We start from the raw sequence: 18,027 nt of genomic DNA, 5'->3' as shown, positions 1-18,027 counted from the left end.
TATTTTGCAGGAAAAGAAACATCCTAAGACAGGCTGTGACTAGTCTAAGTTTAAACAATTTGTGAGTTGGGACTTGATCCTTGTGGTCTGTGTTTAGAGCACTCTAATTATATCATACTACTTTCCCAACTAAAGCTTAACTAAGTTATTTTTAAATGCCAGTAAACCGTACATCCATATCTCTAAAAGGATTACTAACTTCAGATTCACTGACTAGAAATATTTTAAAAGCCCTATGAAGCTATGAGGTATGTCACTATTTTTTAAGCCTGGGAAATAGTTATATTTAGGTGTGCTATTTCCTGCAAGATTATTATGGTCAGTAGTTCAAATTATATCCTTGTTGGTATATAAGCTCCATTGAACCTTTGACAAAAATCATCATATTTTCCCATTATAAAAATGCCTAAAGGAGGTGTTCACTAGTCTCTCTTGGCTCTAAAATTCTATGACTGAGAACAGCAAAAATAATTAAACTCAAATCACAAAATTCTACCAAAAATATTTTTATATTGGGCAACTATCTGCTTAGATATTGTTCTGTGTAGTTTTGTTATCAGGTGCAGTATCCCCTGACCAAAGATAAAAAGGCTCTTTTGTTATTTTTATAGGATCTCTTTAGATAAGAACTCTCTTCATTTAGTATATCAATTGTTCACATCTTCTTAAAACTGGTTATCTAAAGTGCCGCTAACATCAATCCTGCTAAGGGTAAATGATTAAAGCAATAAACAGAACATACTGCAGAGGGACAATAATAGTAACCAGTCAGTCAACAAACATTAGGACTTTCTACATGCCAAGAACTGTTCTAAGCTCTGGAGATACAAACAAGGACAAAAATAAATCTTGTTTGTACATAACTGCTCACATGTCATCTTCCCCATTAGAATGTGAGCTCCTTGAGAGCAGGGATTGATTTGTATTCCCAGCACTTGACATAGCATCTGACACAGAACAGGTGCTTAATATATGTTTGGAGTCTTGAAAAACACAGTCTTGGTCCTCAAGAAGCTAGAGAGAAGTAACATACGTTCAATTTTGTATCTATAAGACTTATACAGTGTAAATGGTAAGCTGTCACTTGCTCTTCATTGTGAGGAGGATCAACCACATCACCAGATTTAAGTGAGACGATTGCAGAGTCATTAGCCTCACTCTCTCTTCCAAAGGCACTGAAATCCAGGGGCAAGACCAATGTCAGGACGACTAGTGATGGCTTTGATATCTTTGATATCTGACTAAGGTCTAAATGCTCCCCAGCACCTGCTTCAGCCATCTTTATGGCCACTGGAACAAATTGTTATAATCCACCCATGCCATAGGGAGAAGTTTTTATATTCTTGGGGGAGACATTCCCCTAATTAACTGATGTGTTTAAGTTCTTTTACCCATAACCTGGTTTAGCTTGTCTGCTGAGATGGTTTTAATGGGATGCAGCCACTATGCATTCGTGCTATCATTTCTTGGAGACAGAGAAGAGAATTGAGTGACAGATAGACACTGAAGATGAGTGAGCAGCCCTGAAAAGGGCTCAGTAAGCCCTCACACTACAGGTGCTAGTTCCAAGAACACCTCACACACCAAAGATGGGAAGTCATCTCAGAGGAAAAGCACTGGAGGGGAAATTGAGGAAGGGCTCTTTCTAAGAGAGGAAATGAGCCAAGTCTTGTAGGAAGCTGGAAGGCAGAAGGAAGAAGGAAGAGCATTTCAGGAGTAGGAAATAGCAAAGAAAATGGTAGTCAGGAAGTTGAGTGCTGTGTGAAAATGTCAAGACTGCCTGTATTACTGGATTGTAGTGTACATACAGAGCAGTAAAGTATTGGAAAATTACAAAGGGAGGAAGGGTCCAGGGAACAAAAATCTTTAAAAGATAATCAGAAAAAATCTATATTTGATACTTCACAGAATAGAGTGTATTGAGCTGAATAACACTTAAAGAGCACTTTAGCAGCTCTGTGAAGGGATGAACTGTGATGAGGAGAACTGAGACAGAGAGACCAGCCAGAAGTCAACAGCATTAGTATGGATGTGAGTTAATGAGAGCCTGCCCCAAGTGGGCAGTTGTGAGAAGAGAGAAGAGGACATGCACAAGAGCTGTTTGTAAGGGTAGAAGTAACAAGATTTGGCAACAGAGTGCATAGGTATGTGGGATAAGTGTGATCAAACAGTTGAGGAAGGGTAATAGGGAAGTTCAGAAGAGAGGAGTGTGTGAGGAAAATAACAGTGAGTTTCTTTTTAAAAGAAGCTACTATTTAGAAACTGATAATTTGGTGACCAGAGGATAGTTGCCCATCACCTAATCCAGGAACCGCCCTCCCTTCCCCCAGGACAAACAAAGTCTTGCCTTCCTTTGCCATCAGAGCCAGAGGCTGCCAAAAGCTACTGCCCAGAATCCTGAATTGCAACCCAGAAAACATTTATCCCATTGAAACCATGGTATAAATCTCCACTAGGTTCCTCAGTCAATAATAATATGTGCTGTATTTTTTTTTGACTGCTATAAGAAGCTAGCTGCTGAGTAGCATTTATATGCTAGGGACTGTGGGAAGGATGGGGGATACAAAGAAGAAAGCAAAAGAACTCCCTGCCCCAAAGAAACTTACAATCCAGTGGGAGAGAGAATATATACATAAACAGGTAAGTCATTACACCAGAGTTATCAAATGCCCATAACACTCCTGAGGGTGGCCTGAACCACATTAAAATGTAGTTCCTATCTGATTTTAATGAGTGATGGATTCATTCAAAGAAATAAATGTATACACATATGTGGTTTTCTAAGTCAACATGTGGCCCACTTGGATCTTTATGTACATTTTAGTGGCTCCTTTCTATTTGAGTTTGACACCATTCCTGTACAAGACACATACAGAGAGGATCCAGTGGGGATTTGGGAGGGGCAAGAAAAGCCTCTTGCTGAAGGAAGGATTTGAGATCAGTTTTAAAGGAAGCCAGGGATTCTAAGAGGCAGAGGTAGAGTAGGAAAGGACACCAGGCCAAGGGAGAGCCAGAGCAAAATTAAACAAGGGAGAGGGAAGACAGTAAGAAAGTCCACACAGCTGCAAGATAAAGGAAATGGAGAGGAGTGTTTTTAAGAGACCTGGAAAGACAGGAAGATATTAAGAAGGTACAATAAGCCTTGAATGCCATACAAAGTTTACTTCTGATCCTAGAGATGATAAGGAAATATTTTATTTTGGGGAATTAGGGTTGGAGGTATTGGGTAAGTTCTGAAACAATCAGTCCTGCACTTTAGGAAAATTACATTGGCAGCTATTAGGAAGATGGCTTGGACTAGAGGAGACCTAAGGAAGGAAGACCACTCAGAAAAAGATCAAATGAGCAGTAGGTGGCAAGCTCCTGGAAAGGATGCTGGCTGTGTGAAAAGAAAGCAACAAAGGCACAAGGTATTATAAAAGTAGAAATGATAAGATTTGGAAACTGATTAGATATACGAGATGAGTAAGGGTGATAAGGTGAGGATGACACTAGGGTGGGTAGCCTGGGTTGTGGGGTGGAATGATATCACTCTCAATAAAAGGGAGGGGGCAGCTAGATAGTTCAGTGGATAGAGAGCCAGACCTAGAGACAAGAGGTGGGTTCAAATTTGGCCTCAGATACTTTCTAGCTATGTGACTCTGTGCAAGTTACTAATCCTCCATTGCCTAGCCCTTACTACTCTTTTGCTGTGGAACCAATAAATAATATTGATTCTAAGACATAAGGTAAATGTTTGTTTGGTTTTTTTAAATAGTAATAGGGGCAAAATTGGAAAGGGGGGGAGGATTTGTTTTTAACCTGGGCTCTTTTGCAAATTCAAAAGAACCTCCAGCTCAAGATACATAATAGAAAATAGACAGTTTGTGATGTGAAACTCAAATTCAGGAAAAAGAAAAAGATCGACCCCCTAGATCCAGAAATTATCTACAGAGAAATGATCATTGAAACCATGGAAACTAATGAGATTACCAAGAGAGACAATAGATCAAAAAGGGAAAAGAACTCAGGACAGAGCCTTGAGTTTGACATAAATAATATTCAGCAAAGGAAAATGAGAAAGAATAGGCAGACAGGTAGGAGGAGGACTTGTCATGGGTTCCCAGAGACCAGAGAATATCCAGAAGGAGAGAGCTGTCAACAGTTTCAAATGTTACAGAGAAATCAAGAATGATGAAGACTGAGAAAAGACCATTAGATTTGGCAATTAGAGATCATTAGTAATTTTGGAGAGAACAGTTTCAATTGAATTACGAAGTCAGATTACAGAAAGTTGAGGAATGAGTTTGAGGAAAGGAAACAGAGACACCAAAGGTAGGCAGTAGCATATGGTAAGATACAGAAGAAGAACAGAGTACCCATGGATCTTGTAAATTGACAGGGAATGCTGGAAAACCACACTAAGGTCCTTGCTTCAATTAGCTCAAACAGCCTAAAGAGGTAAATTAACTGCCAGTTCAGAGAATCACGGATTATCTAGAGGTGGAAATGAGGAAGAGGAAGGAAATAGGGAGAAGAGGGCAACTAGTTCAACCCTTTTGTTTTTATAAATGAAATTGAGACCTGTTGAGACTAAACAATTTATTTAAAGATTGATATAACTGGGTATACTCTACCAATGATCTTTCCTTGGACCTGGGACACTAAAGTTGAGAAAGGCTGAAGACTTGGAATAAGCTACCAAGAAGAGCTTTTGATTTAAATTTAAGGTTCTGAATGTTTTGCTTTGTTTACTTTTTAAGAGATTTTTCAACATCAAGATATTGAACAATACCTTAAGTTTTTGCTACATTAAAAGATCCTAAAAATATTTTCTTTACTAATGTCATTTTATGCTTAATTATTTCATAAAAGCATTATGTGTAAGGGAAAGAAAGAAAGCCAGAGAGAGGTTTAAGTGGGAGATTTATGACTAAATCAGGTAAGGCTAAAATAGCAATATTCCACTTGAAAATTTCTAAAGTCCATCCTTGCCATACTGCTTGCACCAACAGCTGGTGATAGATTATATATTCAAATTACAATTTGGGCATGAGAGTTTGACAAAATCATTTTGGAAGCTAAAAAACTCAGTTTTACAGTTATGGAAAAAGGGACCAGGAGAGATTATTTTGCCCAAAATTAATTAGTTTTTGATGGCAGAGTGGGAGCTCAAATGCAGGTTTTTGGACTTCCAATCAAAATATCACAGGCCATTAGAGAATTTTGTTTACATATTAATATATTCAAATAGTTTTATCAAAAGACCACACACCATAGAAAGAAATGTTTTACTGTATTTTAGACATAAGGGATTTTACAAAAACGAACCCATTAAGAGACATCAGTGCTTTAATAAAAAAAAAAAAAACATTAGCTTTTGATTCAGAAGACCTAAGTCCAAATCCTGCCTCTGCCCTTCCATTCCTCTGTGACAATGAGAATCACTTAACTACTCTGGGTCTCATTTTCCACACATGTAAAGTGGAATGAGTTGTAATAACTAGTCACTAAGGTATCTTTCTAGCTATAAGTCCACAAACCTGAAGCATTTGTCATAAATAAACCTTAGGAACAAGCTAAATCATACAAGTCATCCTTGATATCAAAGCTATAATCAGAAACCCCAAACAATCAGTGCTGTTTTCCTTTTTAGGCCCACTCTTTCTATAGAAGGGCTTGAAATCAGTTTGCTGACAAAAAATATACAAATGACTCCAAAAGAGCTAATTTTTAAACTCCTTACAATTTTAGAAAGTACATGTGTGTCTGTGTGTCTATGTGTGTGTGTGTGTGTGTGTGTGTGTGTGTGTGTGTGTGGTGTGTTTGTGTTTGTATATGATGGCTAAAGTTCAATTGGCAGCTAATGTCCATGGTGGGGGTAGCTAAGAGTTTGGGGCCATTCATGACCATAAATAAATACACTCAGATGTTTAATAAATTCCTGTAGAAGGCAGAGGATTTATAAGTATGTTTGAATTTCAACAGGCTTGTATTTCACACCAAGAAACCAAGCTAAGTCAACATTCCACACAGTGATGCCTCTGATTAACAGTTTAAACTGTTACCTTTAAAAACTAAAGTGTAAATAGAAAGATCATAGGACCATAGATTTGAAGTTGGAAATGAGTTTATGGGTCATATGGTCGAAAAGCTTCATTTTACACATGAGACTAAAGTGTCTGAGAATTTAAGTGACTTGTGATGCATTTGTTCTAAGACTTGCTAATTGGTCATCATCCATCCATTCACCCCTTCATTCCAGGGGATTCTTCCTTGACTTTATATCCCTATTTTCTGTGCTATAATAAGAGATGATATTTATACAGCACTTTAAGGTTTATGAAGCACTTAACGTAGGTTATGTCATTTGAGCTTCATAACAATCCTATATATATTTTACTTCTATTTTTACAAATGAGGAAACTGAGTCTTAGAAAAACTGTGATGATTTACCCAATGTCATATTCCTAGGAAGTATATAAGGTAGGAACTAAACCTCATCTCCACTAATTCTAAGTCTCCTATACTTCCTGTGTGCAGACAGGTAGGTAAATGCTAGCTTTTTCACCAGGGTTGCTGGAAGTAGGATATTAACAGATTCATAGAGATAGGCTAGGAATCAAAAGGCCAGACAATAAGGTGAGATAATATAGGTGAAGCACTTTGCAAACCTTAAAGTACTATATAAATATGAGCCATTATTATTATTTTCTGACTTCCAACTTCTGATCTGGAATAAGAATATGGTTATCTATGAAGAACAGTAAATGTACATTTGCAGAGAATATTGGCAATTCAAAGAATCTTAACAACCATTAGCAATTCATTATCACATACTGGCTTAAAGCAATCTCACTACAAACTATTCCTCAGCTTGCTCTAGGTGAGCAACAATTTATCTCAGGTCAATAGAAAAGAACATTGAAATCAATGTTCATTCATTTACTAGTAGCATTTACAGCAAAGCAAACTAGTTAATATTTATGCATCTACTTTATAAGGCTGGCTCAAAGAATATTACTTTCTCTCCTTTCACTTTCTTTTTTTTTTTTTAATAAAAAGCTTCTCCAAATGCAGTCTTCATTTTTAAGAAGTGTGAAGGTGAAACATTGCATTGTCCATGATAATGTTTCCCTGTGGAGTGCTCAGTTCACAGTTCATTTTGGTAGGATTATCAACCTAATCACAGCTGGATGATCTGAATAGGGACCCATTGTGTGAGAGAATCAGCTTCTGAGCTGGAAGGGATCTTAGAAGTCATTAATTGCAACTTCCTCATTTGCAGAAAAGGAAACTGAGGCCCAGAAAGATTAAGGAAATTGCCCAGGATAACAAATACAGTGTGGCAGTTAGGATTTGAGATTCCTAGTCTTCTAACTAAGAGTGTTCCTTCTACTACTGTACAACTTCCCCCAACAGTATACATTTGTCAGACTTATAGGCAGGAAGAGGACAGTTTCTTTGTAGGGTAGAATTGCCCCCAAATGGGTTTCATCCCCACAAGAGCACTTTCTATTCAAATCTTCAGAGCTGATTTAGTTCAAATTTAAAATGTACTAAAGACTATGTTTTATATGAACAAGATTTATAGAAACTAAACCAACTCTTGACATTCACTTAAGAGAATTGGATACCTCTAGATAATCACAGGATAATCGACCCAGAGCTAGAAGGGACCCTTCAAAGGTTATCAAGTCCAACTAAGTTGAAGAAGATGAGGTCTAGTGAGATCAAATGACTTGCACTAAGACACCCAGGGAGTATCAATTTAATGCCCTAAAAAGGTAAAGGTATTGATTTTTTAAAGAATAAGAAATTATACTGCTGTTTCCATACAACCTTCAAGTTAAAATCATTCCTCAAAAATAGCCTTCTCTCATTCTGCAAACTCAAGCCCTCCTCACCTCTTGCCTTGACTATTGACTATATTGACCTCCTCCTTTGTTTCAATGCCCTAAGTCTCTTCCAATTACAATGCATCCTTCACCTAGTTGACAAAGTGATTTTCTTAATAAGTATGAGTAGGTTATTCTCTCCTCCTAACTCCAGAAATTCTTATGGCTCCCTATTACCTCTATGAATCACCTGTATACTCTACTAGTATTTGAAGCTCTTCAAAATTTGGTCTCATTCTAGTTTTTAGCCTTTTTCTACATTCTTACATCTCTCTGTGATCTACAACTCACTGATACTCTCCCAATGTAAGTTGTTCACACAAAACAAACTATTGTCCAAGCCTTTAGTTTCATGCTAGCTGTTCTCCTCCTGTCCCATACCTGGAACACATGTCTTCCTTACTTCTAATTTCTGGAATCCCTGGCCTCACACAAGAATTAATCCAATTGCTGCCTTCTGAACAAAGCTTTTCCTGAACCCTCCAGCTGTTGGTATCTTCTTTTTCAAGGTTATCTTTTGTTTTCTTGTGTGTTTTGAAGATACCTATACATGTATAGCACATATTGTCTCCCCAATTAGAATGTAAGCTCCTAGAGGGTGAGGATTAGTTTTCTTTTCTCCTTAAATCTCTAGCACCTAGCACAATGCCTAAAATAAAAATTGACTTGTTGATTGACTTAATTACAACTCTTTCCTCTTCTTAGAGCTCAAATTCCCTTCTACCTATGGTAAATCAAATTTTTGTCTAGTACATTTATTTTATTCATTTACCATAAGCACAGTAAACCTTTATATTCCACTAGGGTAAAAGTATACAGACATTAATTTCTGGTTATATATAGTAGCTTATAACATTAATGCATTATATTAAGACATATTTAATGATATATTCAATTACTGCTCAAATTAAACAATATTTTTTAAAAAGGATGTAAATGCTCACTTGCACATCTGTTCATGTCTGGTGCTCTGTGTCCATAATATCCTGAAGGGCATGAATGTAAGCACTCTCCATACTGCCTCATCCCTTCTCTTCGCAAAAAGAAGAATAACTTTTGTTGGCACCTGCTGCATCCATTATCTTTTGAACAAGACAAACAACCTTTGCAAATTGGATTTGATACGTAGCTAGCTGCAAAATAAAAACAAAAAATAAATAAATAAATAATATATACCATTCTGAAAAGTTAAGAGTCTCAGAAGAAGGTAGAAACAGGCAACAGGGATAAGATGGGAACCATAAATCAACAAGTATTAAACACTTTAAATGAGAAAATATCCTTTCTTAGATACAAACAATGATGCATAAAGCATACTGTGAAGATTAAAATTAACTCTCCCCTTATTGTGAAGATTAAAATTGTAACCCATTCCTATTTTTAGAATACCCTACTAAAAGTTGAGTGGGAAAATCTGCCCATTTTTTACATCTAATCACCAAAAGTGTAAACATCCCACTTAATCATTAAGTGGGAGGTCTGTGACCCACGTGTGCAATAGTGGATGATGAATCAGAATCGACTGACTGCTTCCTGGGCAGTCCTAGCCAAGGTTTTAGACTATAATTTGTCCAGGTAAAAAGTGGAGGAAGACACAGGAAGTGACACAAAAGAAGCATATATAAAAGGAGTGGTCACTTCCTATAAGAGGGACTTCTTCATTCTTGGAGTCTACTCCTGAAGGAGAAATCTGTTGACTGGACCTGAGACCCTGTTCCTGATGAGACTGTTTGACTGACATGTGGTGAGTGAAAGAGCTGATTCCTTTCCTAGATACTTTCTGAAGAAACTAGTCTCAGGAGAGACTATCCTCTTGAGAGAGTTTTTCCCCAGGTCCTAGTCTTTGTCAAAGCCAGCTAAGAACCAACTCTCCCTGCCCAGGTTGGGCTAGGGGCCAGAAGTAAATTACTTGGTGCTTAAGCTAGATATCTTACCCTATCCTCTCTGATTTTTCTTACTTCATTCTTTCTACATTTTGTAAATAAGTTGTAAATAAATCTCTTTGGAATTAATATAAATTCCTGGCAACCACACTCTTCAATAATCCAGTCCAACCTTTTAAAATTGGCCCCTTCCCCCCCCCTTACAATACCAAAGTTAACATTAATTCTAAATTTACCTTTTCATAACACATCATGGTGCAACTTAATGAAGTTGGACAAGGAATGATAAAGTCTGACTCATTGAAATTTTAATGCTAGATTAGGCTAACATAGCTAGACTATAACTCATTTAATTATAATTCTGATTATAATAAAAATTATAATCAGAAGAGTTCCAACTGCCTTCTCTGAATACTAGGCTTTAAAATTTCAAATTGTATCTAATAAAAATTATATTAAGTCCCAGTTCTGATCATCTTATTAATTATTGTGGTTATTGGGATTGTTATTTATTTCAGTCATATCCAATTCTTCATGACCCAATTTGGAGTTTTCTTGTCAGAGATACTGGAATGGTTTGCCATTTCCTTCTCCAGCTCATTTTACAGATGAGAAACCTAAGGCAAAAAAAGTTAAAAGATTTGGTCAGGTTCACAAAGCTAGTAAATGTCTGAGGCCATGTTTGAACTTGGGTCTTCCTGACTCCAGACTTGGCACTCTATCTACTGCACACTATATTGCCCTCACCATAAGTCACATTTTTAAAACCTCTCTATGACCTTGGGCAAGTTCCTCCTCTTACAGAATTTTAATGATTACCTCCATTTGATCCTGTAGATAGTTTGTGCCTAGATGTTTTCATGTCATTCTCATTTAACTATGACCTTTTAAGAGTAGGGACTGTCTTTTGATTTCCTTTGCATTCCCAGTACTTATCAATGCCAGGTACACAGTAAGTGTTTAATAAATGCTTGAAAACAGCAAGTAAAATGAGCCATTTTGAATTTAGAAGCTGGAATGCTCTCTCCTGTGAAGAACTAGCTTCTAATATACAAAAGGACTTTTGATCTCATGATGCTGAGATATTAGCTCCAACAATACAAACTATAAGCCAACCATGGCTGCCTGTCACTTATAACTTTATGTCTTTCCATAAGCTTATCACTGGGTTCCACTCAAAATGTGAGGGTCTTTCTTTTACCATCCTGACATTGTGCAGATACTAGTGGAGGACAGAAATTATCAATCGTTGAGGTTTGCTCTCAGCTAAATGACTGACCCACCTCAGTCTTCAGTCATATACTTCTTTGGTTCCATCCTATCATACCACTTCCCCATGCTCCTTATTTGTAACCTCTGATAGATCACTTATGCCTACAGTGTACCCTTCTATGGCCATGTAAATGAGTCTAAAATTCAATTCATTGGCAATCAGAGCATTTTAGTATTTATAGTCATATCACTAAAATATTACTGATGAGTTTACAAAGTAGAAGGAGTAATAAGTATTATTTCAGAGGTAAGCTTTGGAGTCATAAAAAGAATTTTATAATTTTTTAAGATCATATACAGCAACAGAAATATTGTTTGAAGAATGATTTGTGTATGGCCACCTCCACAGAAAGAACTAATAAATAGTATATTTATGGTATTATTTTGGTATGTTAGTGTGTTTGGTATGTTAGTATGCATGAGTGTGTTCTTATAACAGTCACCAATATAGAAGTATTTTACATGACAATAAAATAATATTTAAGAGAAAAGAAAGAACTGATGAATAGAAATGACATCATTTTATATTTACATATATATTTTGTCAAATTATATCATCTCTAATAGAAGAGGGGAGAGAGGAAGGAAATTAACTGGGTATTTTTATGTAACAAATATATTTTTAAAAAGTAATCTAGCCTATCTACAGGCAGAGAATGAACTTATAAAGTCTCAATACAGATCAAAGTGTTTTCACTCATTTTTAACAGGTTTTTCTTTTAATGATGTGTTTTCTACAACATTATGAATGTGGAAATATGTATGACATGACAGAACATGTATAAACTATATTAAATTTCTTAATATCTAAGGAAGGAGAATGTGGGGAAAGAATTTGAAACTCAAAATATGAAAAAAAAACAAATGCTAAAAACAAAATCAACATTTCATGTAAATAAAATCCCCAAATTAAATTTAAAAATAAGGACAGTGTAATGTGGAGGCTCCAGGCTATAATATAATAAAAACAAACCTGATAGATTAAAAAAAAAAGGTAATCCAGCCTTCTCTGGCCCATATTAACTGTTCAACTCTAAGCCCAGTTTGTCATCCATATGCCACATCTGTCCAAGAAAAGTCCAAAAGTTTGTCCATCTAATTTCATTGTTGTAGTCAAGCCACTAAAAATGGCAAAGGAATTAAATACAGTTCTAAGAAACCACACTAAGTTAATGGAAAGAAGTCAAAATGATTTATTATAATATTATGTAATAATCTATTAGAACTTAAAAATTGAGTTCATGTTTCTTGTCCATTTCCTAACCTAATGCTACACAGAATTATGAACTTTTTTCATAAATCTCTTTTTCCTAACAATATAAAAGCCAGGAGCAATGACACAATCAGCATTTATAATTGAAATATATTAAAACAATGATTATTATCTGTATTCATATCAATGCCATTTAGCATTATTCTCAGAGAAACAACACATACAGCATAAAGAACACAGGAAAGAGTTTCAGAGCTGGAAGGAACTTTGTAAATCTCAAGTCAGGGATTGTATTTTCATAAGGGAAAATAAGAAGACCAGAAAGAAGAAGGAACATAGTATTCTTTATATAAGATTCTTTGTACATAATACTCTCAAATGTAAAATTCCTGAATCCAATTCAAAAGTTATTTATTGAACTTTTTTATAAAGAGCCTATGCAACAGGGCGCTTAGGAGAGAGTAGGATGTAGAGCGATATAAAATATGAATTGATGCATTCCTTTCCCTCAAAGAGAGTACAATCTATCAGTATAGCAAAAGATCTCTCCTCAAATAAATGGAAATATATGACTGATTTAAAGAAGCATCACTATGTAGCATCAGAAGAGTCTGACTAGAGGTAGTGACATTAAAAGTGGATCTATGACCACTAAAATTAATGCTAAGTATTCAGATAAATTGTGTGTATGAATGTATGTGTGTATTTTCTGCTCTATTTCTGGGGAATCAAATTAGATTCACTTTCATTTGCAATTCTCAGCCAGAATTTAATCAAAACTTAATATACCAAATTAAATAATACTCCTAAAGCATTCTGCAAGCTTTATAGTACTATATAAATGATAGCTATGATTATAATCCATCAAAACTAGTAAACCCATGAGCCCTGTCTTAAAATTTCTATCTCATTCTATATCTCATTACTTCTTGGTTAAAAAGTGAGAATTACATGCACAATAAGAATAAAATTTCATTTTAAAATAGTGAGCATAGGGGGCAGCTGGGTAGCTCAGTGGACTGAGAGTCAGGCCTAAAGATGGGAGGTCCTGGGTTCAAATTTGGCCTCAGACACTTCCCAGCTGTGTGACCCTGGGCAAGTCACTTAACCCCCATTGACTACCACTCCTCTGCCTTGGAACCAGTACACAGTATTGATTCCAAGACAGAAGGTAAGAGTTTAAAAACAAAGAAACAAACAAACAAATAAATAAATAAAATAGTAAGATTGATGAAATAATGGACTGTCTAAATATTCCATGCAATTCCATGTAACATCAAGAGCTTTCAAAGAAAGCCTTGAGATAGTTGAGAAGACCCTCGGTGAAGGATATATGGAACATTATATATATCAGCAGAAACACTGTTTGAAGAATACCTTGCGTATGTCCACCTCCAGAGAAAGAACTGATAAATACAAACAAGCTAGACATAGATTATACCCACATCTTCTGTCAAAGATGCCTTCTCTAGTGTGGGGAGAGGAGGGAAGGAGAGAGATACCTGGAAATTTTAATGTAACAAACAAAATTAAAATAAAAAACATGGATGAGAGGCCAAGGGGGAGAATGGTTTAAGTATTTAAATGGTGGCATTAATGAGGAGTATAAAAGCAAGGATCTCCTTGCCACAGACCAAATCCAGCACAAATCTACAGATGTAGCCTTTACCAGTTTCTTGAGCCACAGTCCCATATTACAGACTTCCTGTTATATTTCCATCTAAATGCCCCACAGGCATTACAAACTCACCATGAATGAAATCAAAATAAAATTATCTTCCCCTCAAACCTACTCCTCTACCAAAGGTCTCTGTTTCTGTCAAGGGGATTACCATCCTTTCCAGTCATGGGTTCAGAACCTAAGAATCATGCTACATTCTTCATTCTGTCAGCCCTCATAACCAATCAGCGGCCAAGTACTTTTATTTTTATCACCTCAACATTTTTGCATCTATCCTCCTTTTCTCTAACTCCACACAGCCGCCATCCCCGTTCAGGCACTCACCTCTCACATGGACTATTAGAATACCCTCTTAATTGGCATTTCTGTTTCCATTCTCTTCCCTTTCCAATCTATCCCCTTTTCATACCTGTTACCTGTTTAAGTGATATTTCTCAACCTCATTACAATATTCCCTGTGCTCAAGCACCTTCCATGATTCTCTATTCCTTCTGGGACAAAATAGAGACTTTTCTTCTTGGCACTTAAATCCCTTTATAATATGGCTCCAAACTAGAGAACTTTCACAATACTTTCTCCTCACATTTCAGCCAAACTAAACTTGCTGTTTCTCACACGCAACATTCAATCTCTCATCTCTTGACCTTTGCAGAAATTGCTTCCCCCATTTCAAGAATGCTTTCCTTTTTCTAACTTCACCTCATAAATTCCCTAACTTTCTTCGAAGAATTAACTGCTATTTCTTAGAGAAATTCTTTTCCAATCTTCCCAGTTTATGTTCATCTTATTCCTCGTCCTGAAATCTGTATATTTTACATATCTTTATGCATTTGGTACTTGCCCCCAATAAAATATAAGCTTCTTGCAAAAAATAATTTGTGTCTTTGTATTTCCAGTCACTAAATATCCACCTATTGTTTAAAATCCATCATTGATATGGAAAAAAATAGGGGCTTGCTGGGCCTGTGCATATCTCACTTTATGCCACTTAACTTGATGATAAGCATTCAAGTTATATTCTAAAAATTATCAATAGTATTCAAGAGTGAGCGCTTAGAAGATAGCAAATAAACTTATTAGTTAAGTGTGAATCCTTGACTCAAGGTCTACTCTTAATGCCTGCCTCATCATGGCACGTTGGTAATCTTCAGTTCTTTCAAAGGCCATTGTAGTGAAACACAGGCTCCAGCAGTTCTTATCAGGAAGCAAAGGCTAAAAGAATTGACCTGGCAAAAGAATGTATCTCATGAACATCAAACCAACTACATAAAATTTTTTGCCAAGAACAGGACCACCAGATGACTTTTTTATTATAGCAATTCATGAAACTTTCCTCTATAACCCCTTTATAAAAGTGACCATTTTCATGACTGGTACCAAATGGTATTTTTATACATTTTGAAGATGCCTATGATAGGTACTATTACACTGCTAATAATGAGAGCTTACAAGCATATAACAATTAAGCACATTTTCTAATAACCTTTTAAAACAGATACTATTATTATGATGGTCATTTTACAAATGAAGCAAACTAAGTTTCAAAAATGTTAAGAGATTTGCTCATAGTCATAAAGCATGAGAGGATTCAAACTCTTGTATCTCCTAACTTGTGATCCAGGAAGGACCATCACCACTATACTATTAGGACTATGAAAAACAGTACTTAAAGAAAATTTTAAAAATTGTAAAAACACTAAATTAATGTTTTATGCTTATGCTTTCCATAAGATAAGTTTGCAATTAATGATGGGAGTAATCTCAGAGAGAACAACATTAATTGATGAGTGGACCAAGAAAGACCTGCTTGAGAAGATGGAATTCAGTTCCTGACAGTTATTTGTACTGTTTTTAATTCATTTTTCTGTTCTATTGATCTTTAGAGACTTTAGAAATTTTGAGGTATACTTGGAAATCATTTGAATGCTAAGTAAATAAATAAAAAATATTGAATTTAGACTAGTTTAAGATTCTCTGTGCAAAGTATGGATTATTATTTCAATATGAAAATCAAATTCCACTTATGTCATTTCTCCTAAGAATGGCTTTTCCAAAGTCTAAAACAATCCCCATCAAGTGTGAGTAATGACTATAAACAATGGGTTTATCTAAGCATCCAGAAACTTTTTCAAGACAAGAGGAAGACTTTAAATGTCAAGAGCAGAAAGATGGATGGGGACTGGGTCTTTCTTTAATTCTAATAGTCATATAAATGCTACTTCATACACTGCTATGTAGAATGAAAGAGGGATTTCCCTAACTATGAATCAAACTTCAGAATCAACAAGAGACTCTCCTAAGGCTGTGTCAATATCCTCCATATTCCAAATTTGGTCCAATAATCTAAAAAGATTATGAAAGGACTTACCTATACAACCACATAATTTAAGGATGGAGAAACAAGAATGTAAGTTCCTGGGAATTGAAGCTGATCCTACAATGACTTTTAGTTCAAAGAACTAATCCAAGGGCTCTTTATCACCACAAATCACATGTCATAGTAAAAAGTATGAATAGCAGATGGAACAAAGAAAGTGAAAGTCCTCAAATATGAAAAGCAATCTTCTTACTAACTAAAGACCCTGAGATCCTAAGAAAATTTTCCTATAAGAGCGGCCAATGAAAGAATCAGAGACTTAGTCATTTGAATGAAAGAACTTCATCTTTTCTTTGCCCCTTCCTGTTTGATATGTTTTAACCAATCACTTATATAAGGGATCAGACAGCATGCTTATCAGATTTGCTAGTAGCATGAAGTTAAGAGGAATAGTTAATATGCTACATGGCAAATCAGGATGTAATTTTTTTTAAGTTGACAAAATCCCAAATCTTATGAAACGAAATTTAAACACAATTATATTGGGATTCAAAAAGTCAACTATATAAGCAATAAAATTAAAAAGACATAAGTAGGCAGCTATTCACATACAAAATACATAGGGTCATAGTGCAATCTCAATGGGTCAATTAAGTGACATGATATTAGTTGTTTTAGCAGCTATCTTAGACTGTGACAAGAGAAATATAATGCCTAGAATGAAGTAGGATATGCTTTATTGCGTTATGCCCTGTTCAGATTACAGCTGAAATATTATATGAGGCTCTTGAGTCCACGTTATAAGGATGCCCATTCACAACCAATATGCACTCCAAGAAGATGGCAACTAATAAAGTTATGAGGAAAGAAAGCACCTCATAAAAGGACCATGTAAAAGAGCTGGTAAACTCAGCCAGGTGAAGGAAAATTTAAGTTTGGGCAAAGAGATATTATTATGTTAAGGTATATATGCTTCTTTTGCTTCACACCAGAGAGCAGAATAAGAATCAAGGAATAAAAGCTGCAGAGAAGCATATTTTAGCTCAATCTGCAGAAATAATTCCTAATTATTACATATACCCAAAATAAAATTGACTGCCTGACAAGACTATCAATCTTCTCATCTTCTGTGGAGGCTGTTAGGGATGCAAAAGAAGACATTCCTCTTTATGTATAAATCAAATGAAAGGACCTCAGATGTCCTTTTCTAAGATTCCAAGAAACACTAGAAAGTAAAAATGAAACTCCAAGATACCTACTTTGCTATTTTTATACCTTTATACCTGGAATATCATAAGGTTCATAATGCAGTCCTTATAACCCAAACATAACCTAACATCTACCTTTTTCTGAACTTGAATTTGATTATAAAGAGAACTCTGTAACACCAAAATGACTAACTCAGGGGAATATTATCACTCCTGCAGTTAGTAACATCATGTTCCAAGGATCAAATCCAATTTGTGACATAAGACCACACAGAGACATTACATTTGTGGTTTATTTGGTTGCCATTTCTAAAAGTCCTTCCTCCATCTTTTCCCCAAATCTACCATTGTGTCTACAGATTGTATAGTGTACATTCAGCAGAAAACCTGTATGTGTTATATAATAGCTACAAACCAAACTTTAGGGAATAAAATTAGGAAGAATTAAAACTTTAAACATTTGACTAAAGTAATTTATTTTTTCAGAATCTTAATATCTAGAATATCTGTTTATTGCCCTGAGATTGGCTCAGCTGTGCAGGTGAATAAACAGAGTAGTTAATTTCTTGCTTTGAT

General features: G+C 35.6%; 1 protein-coding gene across 2 annotated transcripts in view; it reads right to left on the bottom strand.

The window, feature by feature from the left end:
* RSPO2 (R-spondin 2) overlaps positions 1-18,027 on the bottom strand; it is a 244,848-nt gene that overhangs the window by 123,207 nt on the left and 103,614 nt on the right. For both annotated transcript variants that reach the window (XM_016431858.2, XM_007488220.3), the window contains one exon: positions 8,822-9,010. In XM_016431858.2, the coding sequence (XP_016287344.2) occupies positions 8,822-9,010 (189 nt within the window). The remainder of the gene's footprint in view (positions 1-8,821; positions 9,011-18,027) is intronic.

This window comes from Monodelphis domestica, chromosome 3 (genome assembly GCF_027887165.1).
Source record: "Monodelphis domestica isolate mMonDom1 chromosome 3, mMonDom1.pri, whole genome shotgun sequence".
Lineage (NCBI taxonomy): Eukaryota > Metazoa > Chordata > Mammalia > Didelphimorphia > Didelphidae > Monodelphis > Monodelphis domestica.
This window is presented reverse-complemented; position numbering and strand designations above follow the sequence as displayed.